Here is a 24,972-nt window from a genome sequence, read left to right on the forward strand (position 1 = left end):
TTAAGCTTGCTAAATGAAATCTCTTTCAATCTATTAATGAGGAGGTATGCTGTGTTAGGTCACAGGCTTCCTGTAGAATATAAGAACAGAATGTTCTATGGCATGTAGTTCTGGCACAAGTCTCTCTAGTGATGTCAGCTTTGCTTTGGGGGCATGAAAGCATTTCTATTGACCATGACATGGCTTGTTAACCTGTGAAGAAAGGAAAGAAAGTGTCCATGTCTTAAGAACAAGACACTCTTTCCCTCTAGGAAGAGTATAAACATAATTTGTGGACCACATTTAGGATGGTGTTTTTTATGATAGTAAGTACAGGATAAATGATAACATATATTGGCTTTCAGATTTTATAGGCTAAGCCAGTGGGAATTTGTATGTTCTGTTCAGGATTTACACAGCTTGTTGAAGAAGAAGCTTCAAACTCTATAACTGTTGGAGGAAAACTTTCCTCTCATAATAATTAAGGAGGCAGTAAGCTCTAGGCAATTTCTAATTATTTTATATGTACTATCTCATTTAATCATCACAAAACTAGAAGGGAGATACTAATATGCTGCTCATTTTGCAAATGAAATTGAGACATAAGCAGTTCAGTGACTTCTCCTGTGTTCATTCACTACTAAATGCAAAGCCAGGATTCAAATTCAGTCTGGATTCAGAACTTTGCTAATCACAGTGCTGCTTCTCTGCCCTGAGAAAGCTTTCCCAAGGGTTTAAAACTAAGAAGTAGGTTTAGGACCTGAGGTCTCCTTAACCTAAACTAGGTGGGCATTTTAAGTAGATAGTTCACCTACCAACTTTTCAGAGAAAATTATCTTTAGATGCACCAACCAAAACTTGTCTATTAGGGGAAAAGATCTCTTGTCTATCAGTTCCTAATTCCGTTAGTTTTTCATTCTTTCTAGGAAACAAGAAACTAAAACTTCAAAAAATACTAATGGATTTTCTCCCAACCCAGAGTAGTGATTCTGCTATTTTAAAGACAATGTGTATATTGGGATTAGTCTCTCAGTATTTCAGAATGTCAACACATTTGCCAAAAATAAATTTATCAGTTAAATGTAGCCAAGAGATTTAGTTTATCTAAAAGTCCTACAAAGAAGAAACAGTTTACCACTGTTTTTACAGGTTGAAGTAAATCTGACATATTATTGACATATGCTATAGGTTTAATTTAATACCATAGTACAGATGTGTGCTCTGATAAGTTTTTGTGAAACCTAGGCTAAGATGAGCAGAGCTGTTTCAATATTTATGGAGTTGAAAATGCAGAGTTAGCAAAGGAAGCATTTTAATTAAAACAATATTTTCCCCTATATGTGCAGAGTAAAATGCAAGGGAATTCATTTAAAGACTTACTATTTTTTTCCATATTGTTGCTATGTTTTTAGGCACAGTGGAAAAGGTTGGGGTTTTTTTCCCACAATTATTTTAATTTTTGATTTTGGAGGCATCAAAAAATAAACCATAATTTCTTCTGATTTTTCTTTCTTTCAACTAAATTTATGTGACTCTTTAAGTTTAGCCTTTTTGAATTGTATATTTTAGGTATCTTGGAGATAACTTCAGTGGAAATTGGAGTTGTTGCCGTCAAAGCCATTAACAGCAACTATTATTTAGCCATGAACAAGAAGGGAAAACTCTATGGCTCAGTAAGTATTCTACTTTTATTTGAAAAATCCACTTCAGTAAATTATTACCACAGTTTTGCAATGTTTCCCCTAGACATTAAATAGTTTTGTTATCATTCTATTGCTAGTAAATAGAACCACAAAGGGCTGGTCACCAGCGTTTCAAGGGCTGGCAAGGCAGCTCTTCCAACTCTGTAATCTCCTCTGTTGTTCACCCATTAGTCTACCGTGCAGACCGTTGCTGGCATTCATCAGTCAGTGCTCTGAATGCTAATATTCTGAATGCTCTGAGCTAACCAGTCAGACTCTCACGGAAGCATCTGGTCAGATTGTCATGGTTACTGCAGACAACTTGGAGAAGAATCATTGAAAACAAAGATCTTGGATTGAGTAGAAAACCACATACTCTGTGTGTATGTGTTATAGCTGAAGATAAAACGAGGGCATGGGTGTTTTGTATCCCGTTAAAATCTGAAATGGGGAGACACATCAGGAAATTCAACATTTTCTGTGCTGTTCAATCAACTCCAGAATTTTATTTACCTAAACAATAATGATTAATTCAGTTACGGAGCTGGTACCCAGCCAGCGCTTTGAGTACATACATCCCTGTGTTCCATAGCAAGTATCAGGGAATATCACTTTAAAAATGTGTAAATAAACTTATTGTGTTGATTAGTATAAGGATGATTGCAGTGCCTGCCTCGGGCCAGCAGCTTTCAAACTTAAGTAAGTGTCAGAATCACTCAGTGGATTTGTTAAAACACACTCTCAGATTTTCTGATTCAGTTAAATCTGTAAGACTTTGCATTTCTAACAAGGTCCCAGGTTTCCCTAATGCTCCTGGTATGGTACCCACAATGTGAGAGTCACTGGAAATTGATTCCGTCATTGGTCTGGACATACAATAGCCTTGTATTTCATTCATATCAGATCCACTTATAACTGGGGAGTCAGGCATACCTTGGGTGAGCCTCTTTGACTAGGATAAATGCTTTTTGGGTGAAGGGGTCAGAAAATTTTTAGTTAAATTTTTCCATTATAGGTAGCTCTACTAATGAGCCTAGAAGAGTAATGGACCATTTAAAAAAGTGGTTCCATTTGGGAGTTCACAGCATAACCACTCTGGAGACATTTTTTGTTTTTCTTTTCAATCAACATGCCGAGGTCCCTTCCCTCCCTAATTCTTATATAAGAATTACTGAGTAAGAGGTCCGGGCACATATTCTTTGAAGAGATACTGATGCATAGTCAAAACCAATGCTTTAAAGTAAAACCTAATAAAAATTTAGATTGAGAGAGAAAATATAAAAGTTTTAATTGCAATAAAAGATTGAAATAATTTTTAATTGATAAAGTATATTTCTTTAAAAAGGTGACATCAAAGAAAAATGGATAGCTCTCAAATGAGCTGTCATAAAAATATTTAATACTTTTCCTTCCATTCCCCCACTTTTTTCTTCTATCCCAACACAGCTCACACACTGTGCCTATGCTTCTTCTTGAGCTCTAAGGCCTATGGATTATTTCATTCTCTATTGCTTATGTAGATGCTCATTTGCTTTCTATCATATCATACCATTTTAATGATCTACAGTGGCATTTATCAGATATTTCTCTCAATAATGTGTCTGTTGTTGACTGTCTTCTCCCAGTAGATTGTGGACTTCAAGAGGACAGGGTTTGCCTTGTCCCACATGATTTCTTCAGCATGGAATAGCGCAATGCATTAACCTAACTACCTTTCCAAGTAGCTCAGCCCATCATAGCCGATGCATTCCACTTTCAGCCTGTCTCAGAAAGAAGCTCATTCTTTAACCATAGTGTACTGTTATTGTAATTTTGCATTACCACCAGGAAGAGTAAAGAAGTATGGCTTGTTCAAAATTAAATTAAAAATCTACTCAAATTCAGTACCCTATTCAGGGCAGAATAGGACTAGGAACTTTGCATTTAAAGGGTATACCAAAAAAAAAAAATTCATGAGTACACATCCTATATATTCTGTATATCAGGTGACATACTCTTGTAATTCCTATCTTTTTTTTTTTTCAGACAATTTCCATTGATTCCATAGCCTTCTTGAAAATAGCAATTAGGCAAAAACCCAGAGGGGTTGATTAAACTAACACTATATATTCTAGTCTCTTGAATATTTTCCTCGATTCCCTTTTGGGAAACTTATCTCTCTTAGATTTTCATTATTCACCCTCTGAGCAATGTGTCTATTGTATACTATTGTATACCGAGTTTTCTCCTGACAGATGGAATTAAGTAAATAGATTATAAAACTGAAGTATAGAGGACAAACCCTTGTAGGGCATGGTTTAAAAACCAAAGAAATTTCCCTGGTATTCTGAGGAAATCCAAAACCTTTTTCTAAACTACCAAAACCCTACTTTTGAGATCTTGCTCTAGCCTAGATTTTTTTTAGACTTTAATATTTATGATTCACCTAAATGCTGTAAACAATAGATTCCTAGGTCTCCTCCAGAGATTCTGATACAAAAATTTGACCAATGGTCTAAGTATTCAAAATACCTGAGATGAGGAGTCTGATACAGGTGTAATTCACTTTCAGAGACATTGTTCTATAAATTAATTTTTGGGAGGAAAAATAATTTAGCATCCATTCCTACTTTTTTATACATAGCTCCATTTCAAATATAAAATCAGCTAAAATAACCTCAATCCTCCTGTAGTCTCTAAATTATGCCTTCTTTATTGAAAAAATACAATTATTCATGTAAAAAAACACTCTCTCCTTTAAAACCATAGTTTTAGACAGACTAGGATGAATAAATAGAAAAAAAAACTCAAATTAAGGATTCAAATCTTCTCTAATGCATAATTTTTATTTTAAAATCATTACCTTAAATAATTTACCTTTTCTTCTTACTTTCAACCAAATAAGTTGTTACTTGAACACTACATTTAAATATTCTTTATAGAAGAGAAGCACAGAGGATAAATAAATTCCAGAAAACAAAGCTTAAACTGGTAACATTAACGTAAAATATACCTGCTCATTACAGTTGTGATAATGTTCAAAATTAGGATCTAGCCTGCAGAAACCTGGATATTTAAATATACACACATTCAGGAACTGGGAATTTAGTCAAAATTTCCAAAAGTGCAGAGGTGAGAAAAACTGAACTGCCTAGTAGAAGTTTCAGCTGAAAGATGCCTACAATGCCCTTGATTTGCATAGAGAAGATAGACCCAGAGGAGCAAAAGCCCCAATTCCTTAGCTTTTTAACTGCTTTAGTTTGGGTATAAGGGGAAAGGGATATTTCTGAAGTCAGAGTTTTGAGATTAGTGAGGTATCTCCTCTTTGTTATTAACTCCAGAGTGAGAATCTGGATTTCTAAGATGAATGAGTGATCAATCTTTGTCACAAAAGATCCCCTTAAAAAACTTGGCCACTTGAAACAAAGCCAAAGGACTGTGTCTGTAAAGTGGAATTTCCCAGGACCCAAGTCTTCAGGCTTATACAATATAAGCAGTGCTAGTCACCAGATTTATAGTTTCTTTGACATGGAAATTCACAAAGCAAGGTTGTCTCATGTCCTACTGTTCAACTATTCCTAAACCTCAGAGTAAAACTGGTCAAAATTCCAAGTTACGGAAAATTGTAAATAATTTACAAAATTGAGAAATCTGGTATTTGGAAGAGAGGGACATCCCTCACTCCCAGGGCCTCTTGGTTATCTAGAACTATTATGGTTTTGCTTTAAAATCTGCTTTCTTATCATTGTGTGTGTATTTATTGTGGATTTATAGGTAGATAACATTTGCAAACTTGATAAGCCCACTTTTTTCCTGTAATTCTGTTTTTCCCGTGGAACCCCAGTTATTACTCTGAAAAATAGGATTATAACAACATTCTCTATCATTGGCTCATCACGAATATTGTTACTGGAATGCTTGCTTCTTAACAATCATTCTAGGCACTTAAACATGTCATGTTCAAAGCACATCAGCTTTTTAAAAGGGGCCCAATATGTGGTTATGATGATAGATTAAAATAAATCACATGCCTTCTAATGTAGAATCTGTTTTGTCTTTATGAGTTTTACTCTTCTGTTGTTGATGTTTTGTATTAAGTGCACAACTTATGTACAAATGGCAACAGTAAATAAAACCCAGGAACTGGAGTTCTCTGGATGGTTTGTGTGAAATAGAATCAAGTATCATCACCGTAGGAATAAAAGATTTTGTTTTTCCCTTGCAGAAAGAATTTAACAATGACTGTAAGCTGAAGGAGAGGATTGAGGAAAACGGATACAATACCTATGCATCCTTTAACTGGCAGCACAATGGGAGGCAAATGTATGTGGCATTGAATGGAAAAGGAGCTCCCAGGAGAGGACAGAAAACACGAAGGAAAAACACCTCAGCTCATTTTCTTCCAATGGTGGTACACTCATAGAGGAAGGCAATGTTTGTGGATCCAAAGGCTCTTTTACCAGTTGGTAAAAGTTGGTGTTCTTCGTGAAGATAGTAGCTCAAAAGGAAAAGACACATTGCAAGTATCTGCTTGGTTGAAAGAAAGGAAGCCTTTGAAGGTTTTTGTACTCTCTGCTGACATATGATGTTCTCTTAATTAGTTCTGTGTCCTGCTTTGTAATTGAGATATAAGCAGATCAGATGGGATGGAAGTTATTCCTAAGTGAACAATATTGTGGCTGAGTTTTTGGGTTAAGTTTTTGTTTATGTTTTTGTTTTTAACCTCTGAGATAGAACTTAAAGGACAAGGAACAGTCTGTTGAATGATCTTCGGGAAAGTTATTTATGGAATACAAACTCATATCAAAGACTTTCATTGCTCATTCAAGCTTAATGATTCAATGAGCAGTAAGACACGCAAGCATTTACTGGAAAGCACTTGGGTCATATCATATGCACAACCAAAGGAGCTTTGGGCGTGGCATCATGGAAGAATTGGATAGGATTAAAAAATATAAACACAGTAGTGTAAAACTGTTCTAACAAAACAAATAGTATGGTATGCTTGTGCATTCTGCCTTCACCCCTTTCTATTTCTTTCTAAGTTATTTATTTAATAGGATGTTAAATATCTTTTGGGGTTTTAAAGAGTATCCTCATCAGCTGCCCTCTGATTTACCTGTTCTTTTTCTTTAGCACACCACATGCGTGTTCATGACAAAGTGTTTTTAAAACTTGGCAAACACTTCAAGAGTAGGAGATAAAATCGGGGAAAGAGTGTGAGTGCCCCACGTGCCATCAGTTGACTTAATCTGCACTTCTGCCATAAGAACCATCAACAATAAATATGACAGTGCTATGGCATGGCTCGAGTGAGAGATGTTTGCCATCATTTAAAACCATACATCACTCCTAAAGCTTCCTTTCCTAAGAAATAGACCAGAAGGCCAAATTCTTCTCTTTCAATACATCAGTGTGTCTCCAAGATATTAAAAGAAGGAAAATTAATTGTTACATACATTTTAGTAGCCTAGCCTCATTATTTACTAATGATTTTTGGGCCATATATCACAGTGGTAAGTGATGAAGAGGCTGTCTGCATATATAAGAACACTCTATAAGTCTCACATAGTGAATCTCCCCCAAAGGAACTATCAAAGAATTTGGTATGAAGTGCAACCCGCCAAGGGGCTTAAACTGAGCAAATATATTCTGGTATATGTGTAACCATATACTGCAACCTGTTCAGGCTGTTCAAGCTGTATGATCTAGTCTTTACAAAACCCAATAAAACTTATTTTCTGTAAACTTAAAGAGCTTTGGAAGGTTCCATAACGTAACCTTATTGAAATTCATTTTGTTAGAGCAGGTATAGAAAACAGTACATAAGAGCGTACCAGTCATCATCACATAGTATTCCACTAAATAAATACATAAGCCTTATTTGCAGTGTCTGTAGTGATTTTTAAAAGTGTAGAAAAATACTATTTGCTCTAAATACTTTAAGTGATAACTATAAGATTATATTGATGCTGCAGTTTTACCTTCATATTTCTTGTTTTGAAAAGGTCTGTTTATTTTTATTGTTTGGACACAGTATTTTGGTACAAAGGAAAGACTCACTAAATGTGTCTTTTTACTAAAGTTTAACCTCTAGAAAGGCTGGTGTTTTGTGATCCTCTCTAATAACTTAATTGTGTCAATGCTTAACCAGCACTTCCAGTTAATCTGTTATTTAAGAATTAGCTTTATTAAGAAACTTTCCCATAAAGTAATCCCATAAAAGGTCATATTTTTCTCATTCCTTAAAAAGTTGGGATTTCCAAGGAAATGCATTTGAGGCAGAGTGTTTTGCCTTATGGCTAAAGTTGCATTTTATGGTACTTGGCTTTCAACTTGCTTTTTGACAAATGGGATTCTAAAAATGTTTAATTTTGTGGTTGGAATCTGTTAAAATTTAATTGGTAACTGAGTCTGAGAGCTATAATGTAATGCATTCCTATGAGAACTAGATTATCTTTAATGTTTTATTTTAAAATAATAATTGCACCTGACACATGAACACTGACCACCCACAACCAAAATTAAATGTTTGGTGAGACAAATACAGTATTAGATGACCATGGTAACAGCAAATAGGGCACAAACTGGATTCGTATTTCACATAGCCATTTAGATTACCAAGAGACTATGTGTAAACAGTCATCATTATAGTACTCACAACAGTAAAACAGCTTCTAGCAAAATGTATCAAAGCTTGCAGAAGCCAAAAATAGAAAACATTTCCTTCACCTCTCCCCTGACTCACCCCCAAAACACACACATTGACAGAGAGAAAGACAGAAACCATTTGGTAAGGAGTAATGAGATTCTCCACTTTCAAAAATGGCATCTTTGCTTGGTATTGGGATAGAATTCTGGTCCTCTTTGCAGCTGGATTGTGCTACTGAAGGAAAAGCAGCTCCAGTCCTAAATGTCATATGTTTAAAAAGAAAATCATGATTTTGGGAGTTCTGTCTCTGTAGGAAGTGTGACCCCTGGCTACAATGTCAAGGTGCGTCAGCCACAAATGTTTGTCCATCTGAGTGTTGATTTCGAGGAGACTCCTCATAAAGATATAGATTCCCTCCCTCCTCCTACCTCCCAAAAGGCTGAACAGTGTATAGTATGTTACATTTAAATGAATCAATAAAAATGCTGGGAAAAGAAAATGAAAATATTGGCCTTGTTTGTTTTATTAACCTAAAACTATACTGGTAATAAAGAGAGAAGCTCATGTGTTGTGTGCTTGGCAGGATGTGGTTAAATGCCCCACAGGCCCAAACAACAACAACAGAAAAAAAAATCACTCAAACATTTGTAAGGTTTCTTTAATGTTTTACATGTGTGAGTCAGCTATCCCTACTCTAATAACAACCAAATGCTTTCAATTTTTCCTAAGTATTCAGGTCCACCTAGTTTGCACAGTGGATAAAGAAGGATGAATTAAAAACAAGGATGGCTTGTGAAACAATGAAAGACTTTTGGAGGAAAGCCAGGAGGCTGCAAAATCTGATTTCAAGGGGATAGAGTAAGCCAATGAGTTTGATTTGAAAAGTAGAGAGAAAAAAATACATAATAATGCAAGTTGGGTCCAGGGTCCAAGCAAGGTTGTGGACACTATTTAAATAGATCATTATTAATATGCACAGTTCTAATAATTCGGATGTTTCTTAATTCAGGTTTTATGATTATTCAGCAAAAATAAAAATTACCTTTGCCTTATCAGGGAATGTTTTAGCTGTTCCAAACTTTCTTTAAATAAAGATATTTGTAGGAAGCCATGAAATATTTAAGAGAAGATATCTAGAGCATTAGAAGTAACACATTCACCTGCAAACAAGTATCCTGCTGATTAAGGATTCTTGTCTATTTCACCAGACAGGACTTTTTAAACTTAAATTAAGCTGTAAGAAAAAAAGAGGCATATTTTGGAAAGATCTTGGAAGGAAAAGGGCAATTCTGAATTCCACCAGAACTGAGACATGAAGCTACTAAAATCCTCTTCCTCTCCGGTACTCTTACCTCTGATTGGCTTTATCTGCTTGGCTACCGCTTGCCTCCAATTCATTTCTTCCAACTCCAAAGCCCAAAACCCCATACCTCCTTTTCTCAAGATTCCAAAACGGAAATATCCAAGGTATGCCTCTTATTGGCCAAGTTTGGATAAGATACCAACTTTCAGAGGAAACAGCAGGACAAGGCATATGGGCACTATGGTTGGCCAAGCTTCAGTTACATGATCCAGAGCTACACCGTGGGGATTTTGGCAGCCCACACCACTGGAACTGGTGAATAACAGTGTACCAAGGAAAGGGCGGTGCGGGGCAGGTGTAAAAACAACAACAGTTCTTAGCTACATCTATATAAATGAGACTACCGACAATCTTGCATTTTTTGCTAATTCTAATTAAGCGTCATCTTTTTCTTCAGATCAGGGAGATCAAGATTTTTAAAGGCATTTTTTAAAAGGGAGAGATGGTATTCATTTTGTTTTGTATTAAAGCCAAGAATAGGGTCCTGAATATAGGCACGCTCACTATAATTCTGCAAACTGGTCATTGAGATGAATGCAAGTTTGCACTGAATCAAAAGGTGGTTCTCATACTAAATATCAGTCTATATCACAACATGACATTATAAGTATTTCTTTACATTTATCCCAAGAGTATGTACTAGTCGTTTCAAATATATCAACGTGAAGAGAAAAATCTGAAACTCAAATGCCATTTGTTTCTTTTTTAATCGTAAAATAAAAAAGTGAAAATGTGCTCTATGACTCTCACTATGTCTTGTATATATTCAATATGAGAGACAAAAAGCTTTATAACATCAATATCTCTTTTCTTCGGATGATTAGAAAATAATAAAACACAAAATGCCCTTGCAAGTGAATAATCTACTGAAAACACCTTTACAAAACACCATGTTAAAATGGAATAATCATGATCAAACTAATGAGATCAAAGGAACTGGCCTCATTCCTAAGTGACTAATAATGAACATTTCCATGTGGCTGTTCCATGATAGCAGCTAAGGGCAACAATTCCATACTCAAAGAGAAAAGCCATATGCCAACCATCTATGCATGTGGCATGTATTACCTTACATGTTTTTATTATCCTCCACAAAAGAGCCTATGTTCATGTTTTAATATAGGCAATTGCATCCTCTAAAGATGAGAACAGCAAATGAAGAATCAAGACATCCCATGTTCCTCATTACAACTGTAAATTGAGCATAGGCCTTCGTACAACTTAGGCAGTGACCCCAGTTGCAGAATAACCAACTATGGTAAGGCCTTAACCCTCCTAAAGTTTGGTTTTAATTACTTTATACACATCTTAAATGCCTAAATAATCTCATGATTTTTGAAATTATTTAGTGATAATTTCTGTGGTCAATTTAAGCTGCTGACAATACAAATATTCTCAGGTCTTTCAAGGAGCAGTAAATTAAAATCAGTGTTTCGTGAGGTATTATAAATCAAAAAAAGACTACTTCTTATGGTTACAGGAGGCATTTGGGTTAAGGGTTATCAGTTCAACATTAAAAATATTTTAACGTCTGGTATTTAAACACCAGACTTTTCAATTGCCATTTTTTCCATGACACTATCAATATGCTAAACAATAATATTTAAGCCAATATCTACAAAAATGATATTGAAAATATCTGTTTATTAGGGAGCTTTCCAACTGAGAAAAATGAAAGAGAAACACTGACATGGTATTGCAAATAAGTAAAGATACAAACAACATCTTACTTGTTTTCCTGATAGATTGAAAATTGGATGTAAAATTCATTTTACAATGCAAGCTTACCCTCGTGTAGGAAACAAATGAAACTAAGTAGTATTTTTTTTTAAAATACTAGTATTTTGGGGACTTCCCTGGTGGCGCAGTGGTTAGGAATCCGTCTGCCAGTGCAGGGGTCATGGGTTCGAGCCCTGGTCCGGGAAGATCCCACATGCCGCGGAGCAACCAGGCCCGTGTGCCACAGCTACTGAGCCTGAGCTCCAGAGCCCGTGAGCCACAACTACTGAAGCCCACGCGCCTGGAGCCCGTGTTCTGCAGCAAGAGAGGCTACCGCAATGAGAGGCCCGCGCACTGCAGCGAGGAGTAGCCCTCGCTTGCCGCAACCAGAGAAAGCAACGAAGACCCAACGCAGCCAAAAATAATAAATAAACTAAATAAATTTAAAAAAAAATACTGGTATTTTAAAGTCAGTATCTGCAATCCTTCCTCCTCATCTTACCCTAGGAAAGTTCTGCATTCCATTCTCCAAGATCTCCTAAGAAATAGTCAAATCACCATATTTCAACTGCAAGAATTTATCTTTCTTTCTAATTTTTGACTCCAGGTGACATTAAATAGCTATGTCAAATCTATTTCCTTATTAGAGTCACAAGAAAAATATAGGCTTTATTTAAACTAATACCTACTTCAGCTGTATCAAATGAGTATAGACTCCACAGTAATATTAGTAGAGATTGTTGGAGACAATATTGAGTACCTGAAATTATTGTTGCACAATCCTATGGGTTTTTTTAAGTTATATTTTCTCCATGCTTATGAATATTCCCTAGTGATAAAATTAATGGTTCCAAATCATTTAAGTTATTCATTCCTACTACTGGGAAAAAATTAAAACAAAATTTAAACATAGGCCCTAGTAAGGTTTGACGTCCCAGTATCTTAGAATGTGGCCTTATTAAGAAATAGGGTCCTTGCAGATGTGATTAGTTGAGATGAGGTCCAACTAGACTAGGGTGAACATCTAACCCAATATGACCAATGTCCTAATAAAAACAGGAAACTTGAACACAGTCATGCACACAGGGAGAACACCATATGAACATGAAAGCAGAGATTGGGGTGATGAGTCCACAAGCCAAGAAACACCAATGATTGCCAGCAAGTCACTAGAAGCTATTCTCCCTCATAGTGCTCAGAACGAATCAACTCTGCCAGTACCTTGATTTCAAACTTCTAGCGTTCAGCACAGTGAGACAATGAAATTCTGTTGCTTAATACAACCAGATGGTGGTACTTTGTTACGGTAGCCCGAGAAAACTAATACAGAGTCTGTAACTTAAGACCCTTAGAACTCAAGTTTAGGAGGTGCTCTGGCACATCTGGAAGCATAAGGCTTTCTTGTCAATACAACAGAATTGTTTGACACTAACCTTCATATCAATCAATCTCAACAAACTCCTAAGCCATGTCACCACAAAATCCAATATACAGTTTTGCTTAATAAATCTTTACTTAATAAACCCATAGATTTTTGTAATATACCCAGAATCATGTCATACTTTTCTACAAAAATTTATAGTTTTCTCAATGACCCCAAATATGACAGAAATCAAATAAATACATCTGACTTAAGTCTCAATATGCAATTTAGATGAGTTCTATGTAGGCCAGAAAATTTAGTGATGAATAGATATTCTATTGGGAGTTCTTATAATTTTAAATGTGGACCTTCTCTGTTAACTAGAGAAACAACAAAAAACAAAATCAAACTAGTACATACAAATATAAACCTATTTATGGTAGCCTCCATTAATTCCTGGTAATTTATAACAATTTTATGAGTTAACATCTAAATAATTATATTTATTTCAAAAATATTTGGAATTAGACTATAAAGGAGACATGACTATTAAATAGAATTGGCTAATATATCAAAATTTATATATAAAAATAAATATTGCTCACTTCAGAGTAGAACATTAGGAGACTATATTTTTATTAATAATATTCTTTACCTTAGAAATCAGCTGTTCTCTTACCCAGATCCTACCTCCTTCCAAGCATGTTTTGATCCAAGTGACTTTCCATTTCATCCCATATATAGCTGTTTACACCAGAGGTAGTTACCTGGACACACACTAATTTATAACCCTAGCTTCCATTTTTTAAATCTTAATCTTCCCAGGAGAACTGCGCAGTCAACTTTTGAATCCAAATACATGATTGAATAGGTTCCTGTCATCCTACTGTGTGCAACTACAAGATGGGTGGGTAAAACGGGTGCCCTCTCCAAAAATTTTAGTAAATCCATCCAGAACCAATGTTGTATAAAACAATGGAATGCTTGTGTTATGTACCAAAAAACTACAAGGACATTTTGTAACTATAGTCACATTTGCCAACCCTTCTTTCCTCATTTATTTCTCCTTCTCTGATCATTTACTGGAGAAGCCAATAATATGCAGGATTTCTACGGTGTTCAGTGTTTTATCCTCCTTTCTTTACCATCTGAACTTCCATCTTCTTTTGTACAATAAACAAGCAAAAAGCTAACAGGCCTTCAACAAAATAGATGTCTGCTACAGAGATAAAATCACTCTGGGATAACCCAATGCTAAACCAATGTTTCATGTAACCACAGGAGTACCTGACATTCAAAATATCACAGATTGGTTCTGGGACACAACATAGTTCTGATTTGTTCAGATTTGTCTCCAGTATGAAATGCAGTAAATTAGTTGAAATTCTACTTTTACATCCTACTTTTACACCCTAATTTTGTAAGTGATAAAGTTGAAGTTCATTTTCTTTCCCAGAGCTCACTGCCAGGAAATGAATGCAGATCTCCTGATTCCAAAATTACTCTTCTCTCTATTATATGGGCACTCTACCAAAATAAAAAATAAACATTAATTTTTAAAATCAGATCCACACCATTTACAACCCAATTTTTTTTCAATTCTTTTCAGAAATGTAATTCTAAGGATAATGAAGGTGTTTTATTTTAAATGACACATTTCTCTTTATAAGATACTCTTTTGGGAGGAATGGCATGTACTTTTCAATCAGAGAGACTATTTTTTAAACCTGGCTCTGCCACTTTCTAGCAGTGTAAACATAGAAAAGTTACCTCTTTTAAGATAACAATGAATGAACAAAAAGCTTGGATAATAATTCATAACACTTGGGACAGTAGTAAGGATTGAATGTTACTATATTAGCTAACAGTCTTGTATAATGACCGGCAAGCAGTAAGTACTCAGTACATGTTGATTTTCTGCCCTCTTGCTGGTCAATGGTAAATATTTATAAAACATTTCCTAATGTGTTAAAATCATGTCTAAGTGACTTTGAAAATCTCCACATTCACTCAAGAGATTACTTCATTACACAGGTTTCAGGCTCAGTTTGTGTATTATTTCTTTCTTCCCAGGAAACATTTTTCTGACCATTGACTACACCATCAATGTACGTTAAAATCATGCTTCTCTCAGCACTGTGGATTACTGGGTCCTAGGCAAGCTCATGAGGAGGTACTTTGATTTTGAACCTCAATTTTCTCCCCTGGAGAGATGGGCTTTCTGAGGCATCAGAACAAAGGAGGCCAAGATAACTTACAAACGGACATAGCTTTCTTACTTCAGTTATGGAGATGACACTGTCTGTGGGAAGTTTGGTTTAAGAACCAAGAGGGACTGATGTTTTAAAATATTCACTTGAAACTAAGGGTACGCACTATAAGCATGATAGTTTCTAGAAAAGTTATATATGTCTTAATATAGCAATGGTTTAGCAATATTTCAGCTTTCTTCCCCCCAACAAAGCCTCATTTTCATAGAAAGTGAAAGTGATAGCTATTAAACACACAGGGAACAGGGAGCGCACACACACACAAAAAAAAACAGATAAAAATATCTTGCGTATTCTGCACTGTGCAGCCACCTACCTCCTGCTAAATTCTTAATATGTTTGTAAATAAATTGGGAAATGAGGGGAAATATGCCTATCATATTTGTTTCCAAGACAACAATTCAGCTTTTAGAATCCTGCCTAGTTATCAGGTGGTGCACTGCCCATATACCCTTCTCAGGACCTGGGCACTCATTCCCCAGATGCTGAAAGTAAGTTGCATGCCCCTCCTCTATGGCAGCCACATCCAATGACAGCTCACTGTCACGTATAAAACCCTTGTCCTCTTGCTCAATTACCAATAATTCAATGGGGGTCAGCCCTGTGGGACCAGCTGAAACATTTGTTGAGACTTCATCCCAGATCAACTTTTTTTTACTCTGCCTAACCCTGCTTCCTTCACCCCTCAAAAATGTCCCAAGAGCACTCTGCAATAAACTTCCTACATGCAAATCTCCACCACAGAGTCTGTTTCCTCTGGAACTAGATCTAAAACATCCTATAAGTGCAGCTTGTTTGTTTTTAAGGTGGAGACTATTCAACAATACTGTAGCAAACCAGCTACCCCTTCTTCTGAATGATGGTTGCATCAGTTTTAACTTAAATAACATGTGAGTTTAATAAGTCCAACGGAGAAACCTAAGGACACACAACACTTCCTAGGAAAAAATTGATGAGAGAAGCAGCAGTTGTTAGGACTATCTTGACCCAACAGCATAGGAAAGAATGGGTTTCCCATCTAGTCCAGGATATGAACTAGAGGCACATGGGCACTAAGCTAATGGCCAAAATCAAGCAGAGGCAAAATGGAAATTTGTCTAACATCTTTCCTTTCCATTTTATGAAAGAACCAGCAGAGAGAATGCCTGATAGACACAATTCTGTTGTGGAAAACCTAAGTTAGAAAAGTATACTCAAACATTTCAAATTGAATATTCCTAAATGTTTCCTTACAGGAATAAAAAATGTCCATGTAAAGGGTAAATGAGAGATACGTAAGTATATGAACTTCACATTAAGAGAGTTTGTTTCTATTTATCATGAGTCTAAAAAGCAAAGGATAATATTCTCAAGACTAAGAAAAGTTCCAGAGTAGCCCCTCCAAACAGTTTTTGGGACCTGTCTAAGTATTTGTATTTTTGTAAAGAAAATCACGGATAAAAATTTACTATTATTTTTTCCAATATGCTATGTTGAAATTCCATTACTGGGAACCTCAAACATCATTAACCAGGACAATTCCCTATTATTATGTTGGAAATGAAACTTAATTTTAGGTTTCCAGTTCCAAGTCCCAAGTGGGAACTAAATGTCACAGAACAAAATGTCATGCAATGAGATCGGATACTAAAATATGTGACAGTAACCAGATGTTTCCCTGACAATTACCACACAGCAAAAGCCAGTCAAAGAAACGAGGTACAGCGCTTCTCACAAGTCAAAGGGCACTCCACACTGTTATTTAGCATGTTGGTATTTGTCAGTTTATATTCTGATGAGCACACCCTGAATGCCTCTGAAGAAATACAGAATAAAATGCAAAGTATGGTATTTCTATGAAAGACATGTTTAAATAAATTATTCAAATAGGTCTCAAATAGGATCACTCATAGTATCAGCAATATAACCCAATTCTCACTGAAATATGAAGTAGAAGGGAAAAGGTCCTTAAGTATTCTACTAAAAACCTCATTGCCATCATACCTGCCCCAACGCCCTGCCATTAAGTACTCTATCATCTGTGAGGCATGAAAAGAGGCAAAAGGAGGAATAAGGGGACATATGAGACAGATCTTCTGCTCAGAGATGAAGAAGCAAAATTAGAGCTGACAAAGAACAAGACCACCATTCCCCTTCACCTTAGATACTATTTATGACCCAGACCTTGGAGTTCCTTGGATTGGTTCCTCAACAACAAATTGCCAATTTCAGGAAGCAAATGATTTGCTTCAGGACAGAAATTCCTTTAGCCAGTTTTAACACAGAGGTAAAGTTACAGTGGCCAGTAGTGAAACCAAAGGTGAAAAATAGAAACACTCCTCAAGCCCAGTGGAAACACTCAACCCTCCATGAGACAAGGGTAAATATTATTTTAATGGATTTAATCATTTAATGGATTAGAGGAAATATTTCAATAACCAAAAGTCAGAAATAGATACAGGGATTACAAGACTTTTGATGTAAAAATAAACTTAGATTAAAACAAATCTTACACGTAGTCATGGGGTACAACTAACAGTTTGATCCAAGAAAACTTAGTACATATTTAAATCACCTTATATGTGCAATGTTTCTTTTATGGAGGCTCTAAAATATTATACGAACTACTATATTTTTATATTACTTAATGAGTTTAACATAGGATAGGGTAAAAATTTTGGAAGTGTTTTAAGTTCTAATATACACCCTTGAATTTTTTTGAAGATCTTGTTCTTTGTTATATCTAAGATATAATTGGGTGGCTAAAATACAACATGCTATACACAGGCTTTATTTTAAATTCTGAGTTTGCTAATAAATCTTAAAATATAAAAGTATACAATGTCCCTCTTTTCTCACTTTCACAAAAATAATCTTTGATGAGATGTGCACATTTGTCTTCAGCAACCTTGGGATGCAGATGTAGAAAACAAGTGACCGAGTCAATTAGGAGAGGAAAGGAAAAGATACTCCTCCTATACAATTCTGTGCAAATTTTTACTTGGTACATTTGTTTTAATTGCCACATGGCATTCTATTTTATGAAAATACCACAATTTATCCATCCTCAAACTGTTGCACATACATGTTGTTTCTAAATTTTTATGACCACTGACGCAGTAAATGTCTCATACACATCCCTTGGTGTACAAGGTCAAAAGGTCTCTTCATTGTGTATCTAGAGATGGGTTTGAGCATCTTTGAATTTCTGCACACATTGTCAAGTTGCTCTCCAAAGTTTTTCCAAAAGATAATTTTTTTTAATGTGGTTTGTAATTTCATGTCATTTTAAAGAAATTCTTCCCCATCTTAATGTTGTAAAGCTTTTCTCTTATAATTATTTCTAAAAGTTATGAAGATTTTTCATATTTATATTTTTAATTCATATGGAATGTATTTTTGTTAGTGTTGAATAGGGATAAAATTTTATTCTCTTCAGTATGGATAGCCAATGATCTCTCTATTTACTTCTAGGTCCACCTCTCTCATATATATAGGATGACTGTATATATTTTCCATCTAAACCAAAAGGTGTTTGAAACTGAAAAGTGCATTATTAATAATTATGCTTGGACAACAGGCATAAGTCCCAGGAATAGTCCCATGCAAACTGGAACATACAGCCATTTTAATCATAAATCAAACTCAATGTGTGGGAATATTTCTTGATTAGTTTTCTCTGTTAAAATTTTTGTCTATTCCTACAGCTGCAACACACAGTTGTAATAATTAAAGGTTTATAATGCCAGATAGTTTCAGGCAAGTTTTAACAAAATTTTAAACAAGATAAAATCTATAGTATAGAAACTATTTCACATAATCTCAACTTTTCAGATTGAGAAACATGTGCAGCACATAATATTGAGAAGGATTAGTATGCAGAATATATCAAGAACTCCTAAAATTTTCTAGAAAATAAAACAAAAAGAGACCACTTCACACCCATCAAATCAGGAAAAATTTGAAATTCTGATAGCACTAAGTATTGAAGAAGAGTTGGTGAAATGGAAAAATCTCATGTTCTGCTGGTCTCTTGGCAAACAGGGGAAAACAGAGATCTATTTAACTTCTTCTTCATCAAAAATGTTCCAAGGTACCTTGTGGCCCTTTTCTATTCTATATGAACTTTCAGATTATCTTGCTCCTCTGAAAACTATTTTGGCTCTTCTGAGTGATTTTCCTGCTCTGAGCTGGGTACATCACAACTTGCTTGCCTAAGAGATTACCAGTGAATTTAAATTATGGATACTGTTGCTTTACTGCACCAAGGGATAAACACGCCATAGAAGATTTGGTGTCAGAACAGCCTTAACAGAAAGATGCTAGGGGAAGAGTGTCGGTTGTCCTCCAGCATCACGATGCTCCTTATTTTAAATTTGTAAACTTGTATTTTCAGATACTTGTAGATTCACATGCTGTTGTAAAAAAAATAATACACACAGATCTTGTGTCCCTTTACCTAATTTTCCCAAATAGTAGTATCTTGTAAAACTATAGGCCAAATATCACAACCAGGATACTGGAATTAAAAGAGTCAATATGAGAGAACATTTTTATTGCCATATACATCCCTCATCTTGCCCTTTTATAGCCACGCCCACTTTTTCTCACTTACACCCCATCCTTAACAACTGGCAACCACTGATCTGTTCTTTATTTCTATAATTCTGTTATTTCAAGAATGCTATATAATGTAATCATACAGCATGTAACCTTTTGGAAGGGGAGGAAATAGAAAGTGAGGAAGGGCAAGGGAGGGAGGTTAGGGAAGGGAAGAGAAGAAAAAGAGGGATTGCAAGCATCATTTTGGGATTTTGATTCAATTGTTGAAAATTCATAGCTTAATTAGGGGGGAATTAATTTTTTCCAATTGTCTCCTCCTCTTGTTTAAACAAGCTTTCTACCTCTTCTTGTATATTTAGGTTTCCTCTTTTTAAATTACATTCCTGCCAATTGTCCTGACAAATTTGGTGAAGGGAAGACTGAAATTCTAAACTCAAGTAGCAGAGCGCTTTCAATTGTGCATCTAAGTCACAGGAGAACAGCATCAATTTCAGTGACTGTGCTGGTTACTGTTTCTTTTCTGTATAAGCATGTACTCTAGACTCAAAGTTGAGTATCTCTTTCCTGCTCATACCCTGAACATGTCATTTACCATTCTCCTCCATGTTCACTCCTCCCCAGCACATTGTTTTCACAGCTTCTCAAACCCATAAACACATAGGACTTTCAGACTTTCTAGTCCTACTTTGTGGGACGCTTCCCCTGGGGTATCTACATGGCTCACTCACTCATTTCCATCAGGTCTCTGCTTAAAGGTCACTTTTCAGAAAGGCCTTTCCCAACCACTGTATATAAAATATTTTTGTACATAGATTCATTTTTCTGCATGGCACTTAATACAATCTAACATATATTTATTTGTTTAATCCCCACTGGAATTTAAGGTACACAGGTCAGATGCTTTTTTTTCCACTGTTATATACCCAGAACTTAGACTAGCTCCTGGCACATAGATGGCAAGCAAATATTTGCTGAGTGAATGAAAAAAAAGTATTTGCACACCCTTAGAAGGCTTGTATATCCCTAATGATTGGGCATGAAGGGATCTTACTGCTGCATATATTTAAGGTAGGGACATTTAGAGGAAAAGTTTGAAAACAATAACTGAATTAATGGTAAAACAAAGGGGAGAGTCCAAGCTTCAAGATCTAAAGCTTAAACTCCACCCCTCACCCCCATGAAGTGTCTGATAATTCCTTACTTTTGCATTATTATCTAAATTTTCTTTTATTATCTGCAATTTTTGCATTTGTTCAACCCACTGGAAATTTCAGAGTTTTTTAACATAAAATTTATAGCAAAAGTTGACTTCCTCAAGTTAGGTCTAAATTACCCTAAGAACAAGCCTTCCCCATAGAATTTTGGCATTTCCCCTCCTGGCTCCAGTCAGATCCCAGAAGCCAAAAGGTGTTTCAAAGTGAAAAGTAACAGGAAGGAAAAATTAACCAAACTTCTGAAGCCTCCAAAACAATTGGTTTCAAGTTACATTTGCATTTTGGTGTGGATTAGTCATGAGAGGTGAAGGGGAAGGGCTATAATTTTATTCAGTCTAAGCATTCAGGTTTGAGATGTTTCTCTGTTAAGCTTTCCTTGGAATTTCTTTGTTTAAATCTCTCCTGTTTCTTGCTGACAATTCATTTTTAACAAGGTTCTTTTTCATGTATGTTTAGAGAATTTTCTTAACGGGAGCTAGAACACATTTAACATAACCAGGATGGACCTAATTAAATAGGGGACAGATGTCGATCTTTCCACAATACATGGAAATCTTGTAAGATTTCTTTTTAAATGAGCATGAAATATGCAACAGACTTGTTGCCACATATGTGGAATTACATTCAAGAATAAATATATATGATAGTGTACACACACATACACAATAGTTTACAAAGATACAGGAAAATAAAAAACACATGTAGAAAATATTTTTCATGTTACTTGTTATGCAGGTCAGCCTAAAACCAAACTTAGTGGCCAAGTTTGAGAAAGAACGATCTTCCATTCCTTTCAGTAATATAGGAGTATACTGTACAATGATGAAAATCATTATCATTTTTTGCCTCTTCTCATTATTGCCCCCCCCGCAACACACACACCCAAGATAAAGTAAGAGAATACATAGGTTTTCATAATCTATTTCACAGGTCTATTAAAGAACTAGCCTCAACAATCTCAATGTAGTAGAGAGAATACAAACATTAGAGTCTGCCATACGTACATTCAAATCCCAGCTCAGTCACTTATTAGCTGAATTCAGTGTCAGCTATGAATTATTATAAAAGAGGGATTGTAATTTTTTTCTTGAATATTGCTATAAAGATTGGAAACAATACATGTAAAGCTCCTAGCACAGATTCTGGATTATGGAAAATGCTCAATAAACACAAAATCATTTGAACTCTGAGAAGAACACCTAAAAGCTTTTTTTTTAACCAGTATTTGTTTCAAGTGAAAAAGTAGTTTGCCCCCTAAATTTTTCAGACACATACAACTTACATAATGTTAACATTGGAATACTTTAAAGATCAACTAGTTCAACACATTTGTTTTAGAGATAGTGAAACAGAGGCCCTGAGAAATTAAGTGATGGAGGGGATCAGACCTTGGCAGCCTGGCTTTAAAGTAATAACAAAAAGTTCATAAAAAATGAAATTCATAATTCTATGACCTAGCACTTTCACTTTTCTGGTATTATTTCTCCCAACTCTTTTCATATGGATATTCCTTCTCATGTATTGGAATTATAGCCTACACATAATTTTTTTTGAAAGCCTATGATTTAAGAAGTGGGAGAAGAAAAAAACGGAATTGAAGAAACACACAAAAAGAATACTCTTCTGGGGGAATTACTGTTGTTTATAACCTTCAATTCTGGACAGCCAGTTGTCTTTACATTTATGGAACTTTCTTTTTCTTTATATATGGGTAAAAGGCCATTAGAATCTAATATCACGATCCTCACCAGGGGTAGTGGAGAAGTAGTATGTACATGTTGATTGTGAAAAAGTTTCTTTGGCGATTCTTCATCTTCCTACCCTCCATTGACAATCACTAGATTAATTCATAGGCTCTAGAAAGTGGGCATACAAGCCACAAAATGATCTGTGTGTTGCATATTATATCTTTAAATGAAAAAGTAAAACGGAAACAAAGCTTTGCTAATACCTAACATACACAGACCCTGTTGACTTCCCATAGGCCCTTTGTCCAATGGTCATGAGCACTTACTTACAAGGTGAGGTGCCCTCAGAGAAAGAAGGTGGACAGTGATGTATTTGCTTTTAAAATATTAGCATACTGTGGAATTTGCATGTGGCCAATTAATTAGATTTACAGGTTATATTATCTAGTTTTAATTAAACTAACTCTAACAAGATGGACAAATGGTTTTAAAAGATTTCTATAAAAATTTCAGAATAAAGATAACTTTACTAATAGAATCACAAACAACTAGAAAATAGAACTTGCACTTCTCTGGAACAAGCTTTAGTTTCCTTACAAGGTTAAAAACAATGACAGTGCAATCCAATCTGACATGGTAAACTAGCATGTAGTTTCTGAAAAAATTAAAAAAAAAATCTCTTCAAAGTAAGGTTTTATCAGTGAGCTTGAAAAGTAAAGCTTTTTAAGTAAATATATTTCTTATGTGGTAAGAATAATTTGAAAATAGAGGCGTGGAGATATTTCTATTGTCACATGATTTTATGTTGAAACATATATATTTATTACTTATAAAATTTCAAATTTCTGTGCTTAACTCTAACAAGTTGTGCCCGTGTGCATAGACACACACACACTGTGAATCCTTTTCCTAAATTCCATTTTCACTATTTTAATTTTCATACCTTTGCCTCTAAAACAATCCTCCTCTTTATATTTTAAAATTTGAAGACACACATCAAAGAGTTCTTTATGAGGCTTTCTTTAAGGGTTTTATAATAAAGTGACTTTTAGTCAAAATATAATTCAGTAAAACATGTGTGAGAATTTGTATTTATTCTCAATTCTTTGCTAAAGGCTGTGAGGCTGTAAAAATTAAGGCCTTATGACCTTTGTCTTTGAGATGGTAGCAATATAAAAAAGAAATCATAGACAAGAAGATAAACTTATAAAAGGTATCATGTGACAAATAATTTAATAAAGACATATTACAGAAAAGACTGGGTAAATTCTGGAAGAGGATCGTGGTGAAAGAATATTACAAACAGGTAAGATTTGAACAGGTGAATATTAGAGGAGAAGAAAGAGGAGAGGCAAAATGAATAAATAGTGCCATCAAAGGAAGGAGGAGCAAGATACTAAGGGAAGGGAATGTTGGGATAATCAAGGCCTCATTTTTCACAATAGTTTTACCACATATGGATGTATGCCCAAGCAACTTATTGTTTAGTTAAGCTTACTTTTGAACTCTCTGTGAAAGGAACCAAACTGTATGTACTTTGTTACTTTTTTTCCCAAACTGGGGTTTGAAACTCATCTATGTTGATAAGTTGGCTGCAGTTAATTCATATCCATTGTTGCATAGTTTTATGAAGGTACCACTATTTATTTATTCCAGTAGTAAAGGATTTGGTTTTGCTTGTTTGCTTGTTTCTGTCTTTTGCTCCTGTAAACACATCTTCTAGTATACACACACCTAAAAGCAGAACTGCTGGGGTATGAACATTTACTATTTAAGTGGTTTTTCACAGTATGGTAATAGTTATACTCCCACAGTGTTCCCATCACAACACATTCTCACCAACACTTTGAACTTTGAGAACTTTAAAAAATATTTTTAGTAACCTGGTCCTGTGACATGGTATCTCATTGTTACCATTTATTAATAATCATGGAAAATAATTTCCATGATTATTAATAAAGATGAGCACTTTATATGTCTGTAGGTCATACTGGCATAAGGTCTGTCCTCAACAACTATTTCTTAAATTAGTGAATAAATGAAGAATCAAACAGCGTTATGTGAATTCTATCAAATCGTGAATAGTGTTATAGCAAGATCTATTTTTCCTAGGGAGCCAAGAATTTTGAAAACCAAACTAATGTTTGGAGAATGTTGCTGTGTATCTTTTAGGGTTGTAGCTGATTCAGTAGAAACAAAGTAGAACGGTATGTTTCTTATTTAACTCTGATTTTTCCTTATCATTTATACTGGCTCTATAAGAATATTTGCTTCTAACTATAGAAATGCCCAGACAACATTACCTTGCCCTTAAATTTCTTAAACTTTGATAGGCAATGTAAGATTAGATTTACTAATTATTTAAGAAATATGTAGTTACAGATAACATGTTTATAAATCATGAATATAGATCAGTCATAATATCCTGCTCTATATCCACATGGAATCACCCCTGATGTTCTGTTAAATCCAACATAGGTTCTAGCCATAGTGAACTTATTTCAGGTTTCTGAAGGTGCCA

General features: G+C 35.1%; 1 protein-coding gene across 1 annotated transcript in view; it reads left to right on the plus strand.

Annotated features, from left to right (window-relative positions):
- Positions 1-6,073, plus strand: part of FGF10 (fibroblast growth factor 10) — a 79,033-nt gene extending 72,960 nt beyond the window's left edge. Inside the window, exons 2-3 of the mRNA XM_060007056.1 lie at positions 1,549-1,652; positions 5,866-6,073. Coding sequence (XP_059863039.1) covers positions 1,549-1,652; positions 5,866-6,063 — 302 coding nt within the window. The 3' untranslated portion in view covers positions 6,064-6,073. The remainder of the gene's footprint in view (positions 1-1,548; positions 1,653-5,865) is intronic.
- The last annotated feature ends 18,899 nt before the right edge of the window (positions 6,074-24,972 follow it).

Source organism: Delphinus delphis, chromosome 3 (assembly GCF_949987515.2).
Source record: "Delphinus delphis chromosome 3, mDelDel1.2, whole genome shotgun sequence".
NCBI lineage: Eukaryota > Metazoa > Chordata > Mammalia > Artiodactyla > Delphinidae > Delphinus > Delphinus delphis.